This window comes from Cryptomeria japonica, chromosome 5 (assembly GCF_030272615.1).
Source record: "Cryptomeria japonica chromosome 5, Sugi_1.0, whole genome shotgun sequence".
Lineage (NCBI taxonomy): Eukaryota > Viridiplantae > Streptophyta > Pinopsida > Cupressales > Cupressaceae > Cryptomeria > Cryptomeria japonica.
The window spans coordinates 307,099,097-307,108,936 of record NC_081409.1 but is presented as its reverse complement, the minus strand read 5'-3'; the positions used below and the strand labels follow the sequence as shown (position 1 = coordinate 307,108,936).

Here is a 9,840-nt window from a genome sequence, read left to right as displayed (position 1 = left end):
AGTTTTGCCAAAAGCAGGATGTTTTTCTTGGTTGGTTCTGCAAAAAAAGATTCTAACTAGTGACAAACTTGATAAGTTGAAAATTGCTTAACCTTTTTTGTGTGTCCTTTATGGTCAAGAAAAAAAAAATGTTGATCATTTATTCCTTTAGTATTCTTTTTCTTGTCAATGTTGGCTCTTTATTATGAATAAATTGGAACTCTCAATGCCCTTGCCAAGTTCTATCTGGGATTTGTTCCAATCATAGCCAACCCTATTCAAATCTTCCCTTTTTCTTGCATTTGGCTAATTATCCTAGCGATAGTCTTGTGGTCAATTTGTTGGGAGAGGAATAAAAGAATTTTCAAAAAAATTACTTCTTCTATTGAGAAAGTCCTTGAGGGTTTAGAAAAATCTATCTCATAATTTGTAAATACATATGTGCAAAGGTATTTCAGTCGTAGCTTAGTTTTCACTTCATTGGATGCATATATAGTTAAGAAATGGAAGTTGATTTGTATTGCCATTGCTAACTGCTCTTCATCTAACAATCCATTAAAAATTGATGGATCTCGTGTTGTCTGGCATCCTCCTATGTATAACTTTGTAAAAATAAATTTTGACGGTTCTTCACGAGGTAACCCAAGTGACTCAAGGGTTGGAGTGTGTATTAGAGATCATCGTGGGGACCTGAAAGCCTTCAAATCCTCAATCTTGCCCCTAGGAACCAATAACATGGTGTAAGCCCAAGCATTGTTGCTTTGTTTGATGCTTGCTAAGAAGATGGATTTTAAAGTTCATGTTGAAGGGGATTCTACTATTATAATTAATGCTTGTAGACATAGAAAATCCTTCAATTGGCACATTCATTATGTTTTAGCTCAAGTTTGGGATCTATTGGATTCATTTGAGGACGTCCACTTGTCGCATACGCTCAGAGAAGGGAATAAATTAGCGTACAGGCTAGCAAATTTGAGGTGTGATGGTATAGAGGTTGATTCAGCTAAAGATGACCGTGTTTTATTCCAAATTCTCCCCCAATTAGATGACATCATCAAAGTCGAGTCAAGTACGAGAAAAGGAGTTTTAAACCATTAATGATTTAATCTTTATAATATATGCCACCTTAATCCTATTTATTCTTCACAGATTGGAAATCATGCGACTCGCTCTACTCACTCGCATACTCTATGGTTGCATGTGCGAGCAAGTACTATTCGTTTAATTGGCGGCTAAGAGATGGAAACTTTGGCACACTCATCACCATTACCTCATGCGAAGGCATGGTTTAGGCCTTCACAATCTTCAATAATCGATCTCATACTCGATTTTTTCACTTTCATTGTCATTGTTATGTAGATATTTATTACACCTGTAATCCAACATACATGTGGCTAATTCATCATCATTAATCGATAGTTCTCAACATTTATTACTTGCATCCTATTTAGTCTCTGCACTCGATTAAGGGTTCCAAATTAGTGCAGTCTTCAGGAAGGGTTGGGTTGCAGGTGTGAAATGCTTCCTATCGACACAGGGGACATGCAGAGTAACAACACTTTTCTCACTTGCAAAAGAGAACACATGGAGTATATGTCGCGCAACTTCAGAGTCAACATCTCTATGGAAGAATGGGAGCGTCCATTCACAAATCATATCTCAAATGACCAACTTGGGCAGGCTTGCCTCACTCATAGTTATCAATTCCGAAAGAGCATCAAACGTTTAATTGGGGAAGAAATCTTGTTTCCCCAAGCAAGGAGGCTCATATTTCCTTCACATTTAGTTTCAATCTTCCTCTCAAATTCTCTAGATATGTTACAATCTCTTTCATTGTTGAAGATCATTGCCAGTAAAGTTGTTAAGGAAGTTTTTCTACCTAATAATAAACTCCTTCTAACAGTCCAGAAGTATGACCTCTGGGAGTGTCAAGCACATGTTGGTGGCCTCTTCCCATGTCAATTCCTCCTCAACCAGCTTGAGTTTATTTCAATTTATGACAATATTAAAAACACTTTGGAGTTGCATAATTTTGCATACATTCAGAGGGCTTTAGACAGACATCATAGAGTTATTGGGCATGAGATGACAAACATGATTAAACAGAAGGTGAATGCACTTCTTATCTTACTTAGTACTCCTCATGTAGATGCTCGAGTCCCTCCTCATCAACCTTCAACCTCTCAAGTCATTCAGTTTTCTCTGTCAGTGATGGTAACAACACAGGGAGATGCTGAATTTGCCTCCACTTCTCATGAGCTTGTTGTTTGTGTAAGCACCTCGCCCTTCGAGCAGCTAGATGAACTTGAGATGGTCCCAGAAGCAATGGTGGAATAAGCTCGTGTCTATTCCCTTTTTTGGATCTCTACGAGTAAATCGATGGTCATTTTTCTACAACTTTTCAAATCTTTGTATGGATTTCAATGGCCAATTTTGGCAATGTATTTATCGATCAATGTGTAGCAAGATTAGGTAAATAGGCTAGCATATCGGTATTTGAGTTCCGGTAATGGAGGCTCCCTTATGAACCGGTTAATAGGACAGCATACCGCTATTAAAGTTTCGATATAACACAACCGGTAACGATCCTTTTTTCTGTAGTTCACCGGTATACACATATGCTCACAGGTAACCTGTTGTGGCAGCTCTACAGTGTTTCGGCATCTAGAATTTTGTTTCTCAAGTTTAATGATAACCGGTTGTGGGGGTAGTTTTTAAGGTTTCTTTTGGATTTATCTCCGCTAGTCTCAATTTTGGCCTCTATGAGGTTTGTACTATGGGTAGGTCTTATCTTTCTCTTCGGATCTTTGGGGGGTTCCTTCTTATAGCCCCGATTTCTCTTTGTTCATTGTATTTGAGCAAGGATATAGGGTTTTCTTCTTGGTTCTTTCTCCATTGAGCTCTTGAATCGGTTATCTTCTATATATATATCAATGGCTTACCACTTTTGCAAAAAAAAAAAGATTTATTTCAACTAAAATGAATGCAACTATCATTTGGATAGATGTTTAAATAAATATTAATTTATTTAAATGTGAATGTGAATTTTGGATTTTATTTAAATAAATCTTAATTTATTTAAATGAGAAAAAGGGGGATAAAGCATTAGATGCTTGAAGACTTTGTGGGAAACCATTAAAGGCTTAAGAAGACTCTAGAAGAAAGTCATTAAAGGTTTTAAAGACTTTAAGGAAAACCATTAAAGGTTTGAGAAGACTCTAGAAGGAAACCTTTAAAGGTTTGAAGACTTTAAGGGAAGCCATTAAAGACTTAAGAAGACTCTAGAAGGAAACCTTTAAAGATTTGAAGACTTTAAGGGAAGCCATTAAAGGTTTCAAGTGGGTGAGGATAAATAGGATTTCAAATAAATAATTAATTAATTTAAAATTGTGGTGCAACTTGCATTTGTAGAAAAATGTAAGTGGGGTGAGGGAAATAGGGATTTTTAATTAAATGTAAATTTAATTAAATGGGAAAAGGGGATTTTAATTAAATGTTGAATTTAATTAAAATGGAAAGGGGATTTTAATTAAATGTTGAATTTGATTAAAATGGCTAGAAGGGGATATTTAATTAACTGTTGAATTTAATTAAAATAGCTAAAAGGGGATATTTAAATAAATGTTGAATTCAATTAAAATGGCTAAAAAAGGATATTTAATTAAATATTGAATTTAATTAAAATGGCTAAAAAAGGATATTTAATTAAATGTTGAATTTAATTAAAATGGCTTAGATAGAAGAAAGGAGGAATTAATTAAATCTTTAATTTGATTAATGGTTGATTAGAAGAAAAGGGATATTGATTAAACCTTAGTTTAGTCAGTGGACGGATTAGGCTAATTAAACAAATATAAATTCATTTAATTAGTTGTGCAAGTTTTAGGTGTCTACAACACCAATGCATCCAAAGAAGCTCTATGGTTAAGAAGATTGCTTGAAGACTTGGGGCTACCTTATTTCTCTTAAACATCCTTTCATTAGAAAAAAAAAAATTGAAGACAAACAAATTTTTCTTCTATATTGTAAAGGTGACGATCAAGTTGTAGATATTATCCATCATTGTAATAATCTTGGATTACAACCCATTGAAGGGTTTGATGTAAACTCCTCAAGTAAATCTTAAGGGGGGTGTTAGGAATTAATCTTTACTCGGTAAGGTTAATTTTCTTTTACTTGTTACTTGTAGGAATATTCCTAAGGAATCCCTACAAGTCCTTTGTCTTGTTTGAGTTCTTACAACACATTTTATTTATTTCAAATATGTGAAATATTAGATTTCAAGCTCCTTATGAGGATTGTGACACTTTGCACGCACATAGAATGCTAGATGGCATGCTTTGACTTGGGATTTGCATTTGCAACTCCACTCTCACCTCTTTATATTTGAGGTGTCTTTCTCATTTCTTCTATGGAAACATTTATATGCTAAGATCACTATCTCTTTCTCTCATTGTATTTTCTTAGGCTTTATACTATCTTCATAATTAGAGAGGTTTTTTCTTTGTTTTTTCGCTATACAAATCTTGTGTCTCCTTGGATTATGGTGTGCTTGCTCTTGGTTTTGGCTTCTCATTTTTATGGTAATATTCTACCTTCAAACAATTACCCATTGATTAGTTCTTTCTTGGTACTTTGTGTTCTTTTTGCTTTCACATTATGATCTAATGAAAGCATACAAAGTATTCGTGTTGAAAAGATGACCCCTAATTAAGACACATCACACCATGTAAGTCATTTTCTTGCAACAATGTTACATGTCAAGAAGCTTGTAGTTCTTCTACTCCATTTGTGAAGATTGTTTTGGAAATTGTTAATTTGAAAATTAATTTGATCCAAATGAAGCTAAATTCATTAGTTTTCTATGACAACCTATGTTTGAGAGCATAACAAGGAAATCTAGAAGAAGAAGAAGAAGAAGAAGAAATTAAAAAAATATATATTAGGATAAGAATTCAATATTCCACTTATTGAAAGAATATAAACATTAGAAAATATAGTTATACAACTAAGCCTTAAAAGTTGCAAAAGAATGCACCTAATTGTTACTTAAACTTATATCATTATTTTGACACACAAGTTTCAACTATTCAAATGGTGTTTTGCACAACTAAAGGTATTAAATACATTCATACATCAATATTTTACAATATTTTACAAGAAGGATTTATTTTTTGTGCAATCTTTGAAAGGAAACAAGAGTTTTCATAATTAAAAGGTTGGTTTATTACACTGCACAACTAACAACCTGCATGAATATATGTGTTTTGCTATTCTAAGGTTGCAAATGAAACATTTACTTAAGGACTTCATGAGAAACCACATAAACTATGCATCAATTACAATAGTACACACAAAGAAAAGGCTTCTAAAGGCAATAGATATGAACTTTCATTCATGAAAAAGGTGTTAATACAATAATATGCTCTAGAAAATACTTGACATTTTCTTGAAAAATGAAAACTACATCTATTATTTCAGTCACAAGGTGACTGGGCTTTTATGTTGCAAGATTGTGTTTCTGTTAGAAAGAGCTTTAAAGCTACAATACTTTTGAAAAAAGAAAGAAAGAACTAACTCAAAATTGAGTCGTAAGTGTGATTTTGTAGTCCACATTCATCACCTAAAATCTTGCAACATGTGCAATAAAGAGAAGAAGGCATGTGTCTTACCTTGTTGGCTATGGGTGTCCTTAGATGCTTGAAAAAGTCTTCAATTGCTAAGATGGGTCAGATAGAACTAATTTTGGCCACTAAAAACCTCTTAAAGTGCTCCAAAAGTGTCATTATGTCACACAACTTCCCTTTGAGTGTATCCATGCCTACGATAAACTACTCACAACTTCCCTTTGAGTGTATCCATACCCATGATAATCTACTCGTAAATGCTTGCATTATGTTGGAACCACCTCCTAAATCTTTGGAACAAACTTGAAACTAGATCAACAACCTCCAAACTAGCCCTATATCTAATCATTTGGTCTTTACTTTGATGCTCCATGGTTTGTCCAACCAACCAACAACCCCAATTATGGGACATGTGCTTTTTCCTTACTTTTGAAGTTGGGAGAGGCTTTGGGGTTCAATGAAATAGAAAAAGGGCACTTAAAATACCCCTTGTAACTACTTCAAAAGGTGTCATAATGGACTTTACTTTTGAAGTTGGGAGAGGCTTTGGGGTTCAATGAAATAGAAAAAGGGCACTTAAAATATCCCTTGTAACTACTTCAAAAGGTGTCATAATGGACTCAAACTTTTATCCAGTACAGTTATTAACCTTGAGGACACTTTGCGCATGATGCTTGTGAGTCCCAAAACTACTCTTTTTTCTACATTTTATAACTTTTCTTAGATTGGCATTGCATACTTTTCTTCTACTCACTAAGATTAAGGTCTTCAATATTTGTTTAATCCTTGCATAATAATGGTAGACATTGGTAGACATGAAACTCTTCTCATGGTGATGTCACTTAGTATGCTTAGTATGAGAAGCATTTACACTTTTAGTGATCATAACAGTCATACAACATTATTATTTGTCCCTAATACTTTCTTCTTGACTTTTATTATTGTCCATCATGCTCAAGAAAACTTCTATTTGAAGTATTTATATGACCATCATGCCTCACTTGAAAAACATTGTATCTTTTAAATTGCAAACCCTAACCAAGTAGCATCTTTTAAATTGCAAACCCTAACCAAGTAGCATTCAAACCATACCTTTATTTGTATGTCTTCTGACTATTCACCACTTGTGCTCTTCTACCATAATTTGTGCTCTTCTATCATAATTTGTATTTTTGGAAACCTTGAAACTAACTTTGCTTGAGTAGGTCCATTAAAGACAGATATTGTGCTCTTCTATCATGATTGGTATTTTTGGAAACCTTGAAACTAACTTTGCTTGAGTAGGTCCATTAAAGACAGATATAATATCTTTGGGCTCCCTTGACCTATCTCAATGTCATTTGTTCTTTCTCTAACTCTATCCATGTATGTGTGACCTATCTCAATGTCATTTGATCTTTCTCTAACCTTGTCCATGTATGTATTTGACACAATCACATCTATCTCAATGTCATTTGATCTTTCTCTAACTTTGTCCATGTATGTATTTGACACAATCACATAAACTTTAGAATATTTTTTGTTAGGATAATTGAAAATACATTCAAATTGTGTAAATTTGCAACATACTCAACTGCAATTTACATTTACACAGAAGTCCTAGACTAAAATTTTCATCAAAATATTTTTTTGATTTTTATAGGCTTTGAAGCATCATACAAACCTTACTCCAATGTTGTCATCATCTATCATCTTCTTCTCAAGAGTATGAAGAACAACATTCACATCATCATCATAATTATCTATATCTCTCATATGAATACTTTTCTTGTTTAGGTTGCCTTTCTCGATGGAGTTTTGCCTTTAACTAGCCAACTTGATATCTTCTTATCATCTTCTTCTCAAGAGTATGAAGAACAACATTCACATCATCATCATAATTATCTATATCTCTCATATGAATACTTTTCTTGTTTAGGTTGCCTTTCTCGATGGAGTTCTGCCTTTAACTAGCCAACTTGATATCTTCTTGTGTAATTTGTAGTTCATATGCTCAAACTTATGTAAGTTTACAAACTCCCTTTATTATTATATGACTACCACTTTACCTTTGCGGTATAAAGCAAGAAAAATAGAGACTTCATATGCTCAAACTTATGTAAGTTTACAAACTCCCTTTATATGACTACCACTTTACCTTTGCGGTATAAAGCAAGAAAAATAGAGACTTCATATGCTCAAACTTATGTAAGTTTACAAACTGCCTTTATTATTATATGACTACCACTTTACCTTTGCGGTATTTTTCTAATATGACTACCACTTTACCTTTGCGGTATAAGCAAGAAAAATAGAGACTTCATACTAACACACAATGCAATCTCCTCATAGAGACTTCATACTAACACACAATGCAATCTCCTCATGATAAACACGAAGACTACGGTGAAATCTCCCAAAAATAGGAGAGCGTAAAGATATTGCGTAACTTACAACGATAGAAAACAAGAGCTGCGATGTAGCTGTAGTCCCTGCCTTTTTGTAAAGAATGGAAGATTTGTTCTAGGAAAGTATAGTAAGCGGGAGGAAAAAGAAATTTTCAGGTTTAGAATGAGGCAGAAATTTTAGTTACAAGCTTTCCTCTAGGTGATTCACATTCTTTTTCAGATAACTAAAACACATATGATGCAAACAACTAATTCTTAGCACATAAGAGAAAATACAAAAAGGGAGTGTTAAGCGGGAGGAAAAATGAAATTTTCAGGTTTAGAATGAGGCAGAAATTTTAGTTATAAGGTTTCCTCTAGGTGATTCACATTCTTTTTCAGATAACTAAAACACATATGATGCAAACAACTAATTCTTAGCACATACGAGGAAATACAAAAAGGGAACACTCATTGTGACTGTGACTACAATTAGATAAATTGCAGAGGCAAATGACAGTGCTCTTAATAGAGGACAGTCAAGATTATTGAGGACAGTGAAAAACCATACATTGACAACATATGAATGCATAAGTATCACAATTCTTTGACAAGTTGGGTGTGACATCTAACATGAAGACCATTTATTGAGGACAGTGAAAAACCATACATGGACAACATATGAATACATAAGTATCACAATTCTTTGACAAGTTGGGTGTGACATTCTAACATGAAGACCATTTGGAGGAAGACAAATTCCAGTAAAAGCCTGCATTGTCCTCTCTGTTTGCTGAATTAACCAATGCAAAAAAAGAGCTTCGATACAATTTTGTCACAATTTTCTAAGACTATCAAACATTCATGCTGTCAGTGAGGCAAATACAGCGACAATGCAGTCTTTTTCACAATGTTCTTTAATCAAGTCGATGAGATCTAGGAAATTTTAGACATCCAATTAAAATGCTCTGCTTACAATTTTACAGAATAAGCCAAATTAATGAAAAGCTTTAAAAAGATATTGGCTGAAATCATAGTCTATGCTTCCATATGATCCATACACAGTACTGTACCCTGGCTTCACTTCCTCATTTAGATCATCAAGAGAAACATCACCTTCCAAGGCTCGAACTATCTGGAAAAAATGGCTACTTTTAGACTAGGCACTCAAAAAATTGAAATACAAGTATGTTGTACACAAAATATTTCAAAGCTTGACAAATTTTATCCCATTAGAAGTAGATAACATAGCTATGCCAAGAGGCTGCACGTGCATCCAGATGCATCATCTCATTTGAATTATAGTTTCGCAACTGGCAATCAACAAATTATCAACATTGTCATCTTCAAGTGCTCGAGTAAGGGTGGGTCGAGCATGCACAATGATAAATCCTCATATCAGTTTTAAACTATGGATATTAGATAAATTGGTATAAGATTTTTGTCAGTAATAGTGCCACATTATGCATTATAATCACAGATATTGTACTAACCCAATCTACCGTACTATCTTTAGCAAATGGAGTTGTATCGACTGGCCTACGACCAGTAATCAACTCAGGGAGCATGACACCAAATGAGAAAACATCTGATTTGTCTATCAATTTACCACTTGAAGCATATTCAGGAGCCAAATACCTACCCATACAAATGATAAATCTCCTTGAATTAGAAAGAAAAGAGGTAGCAAATAGATTTGGATGAAATAAAGGGTAGTAGAGAAAGTGGGAAGCACAATGGACCATGCACTTGAAATATCCTTACCGAAAAGTTCCCATTACCCTTATGGACAAAAAGGGAACACTCATTGTGACTGTAACTACAATTAGATAAATTGCAGAGGCAAATGACAGTGCTCTTAATAGAGG

General features: G+C 34.0%; 1 protein-coding gene across 1 annotated transcript; it reads right to left on the bottom strand.

The window, feature by feature from the left end:
* Window positions 1-8,969: 8,969 nt before the first annotated feature.
* Window positions 8,970-9,780, bottom strand: LOC131045025 (proline-rich receptor-like protein kinase PERK2). The gene is made up of 3 exons (XM_059220618.1): window positions 9,737-9,780; window positions 9,466-9,610; window positions 8,970-9,107 (listed from the first exon to the last, which is right to left on the bottom strand). The coding sequence occupies exons 1-3, from the start codon at window positions 9,778-9,780 to the stop codon at window positions 8,970-8,972; spliced, it is 327 nt and encodes a 108-aa protein (XP_059076601.1).
* Between the last annotated feature and the right edge of the window lie 60 nt (window positions 9,781-9,840).

Excerpts from the sequence above, each read along its gene's own strand:
- LOC131045025 (XM_059220618.1), bottom strand. The coding sequence starts at position 9,780 with ATGAGTGTTCCCTTTTTGTCCATAAGGGTAATGGGAACTTTTCG. Across the intron at positions 9,611-9,736 it reads AGGGTAATGGGAACTTTTCG|GTATTTGGCTCCTGAATATG; the intron begins GTAAGGATATTT and ends TTGTATGGGTAG. Across the intron at positions 9,108-9,465 it reads AAGATAGTACGGTAGATTGG|ATAGTTCGAGCCTTGGAAGG; the intron begins GTTAGTACAATA and ends CATTTTTTCCAG.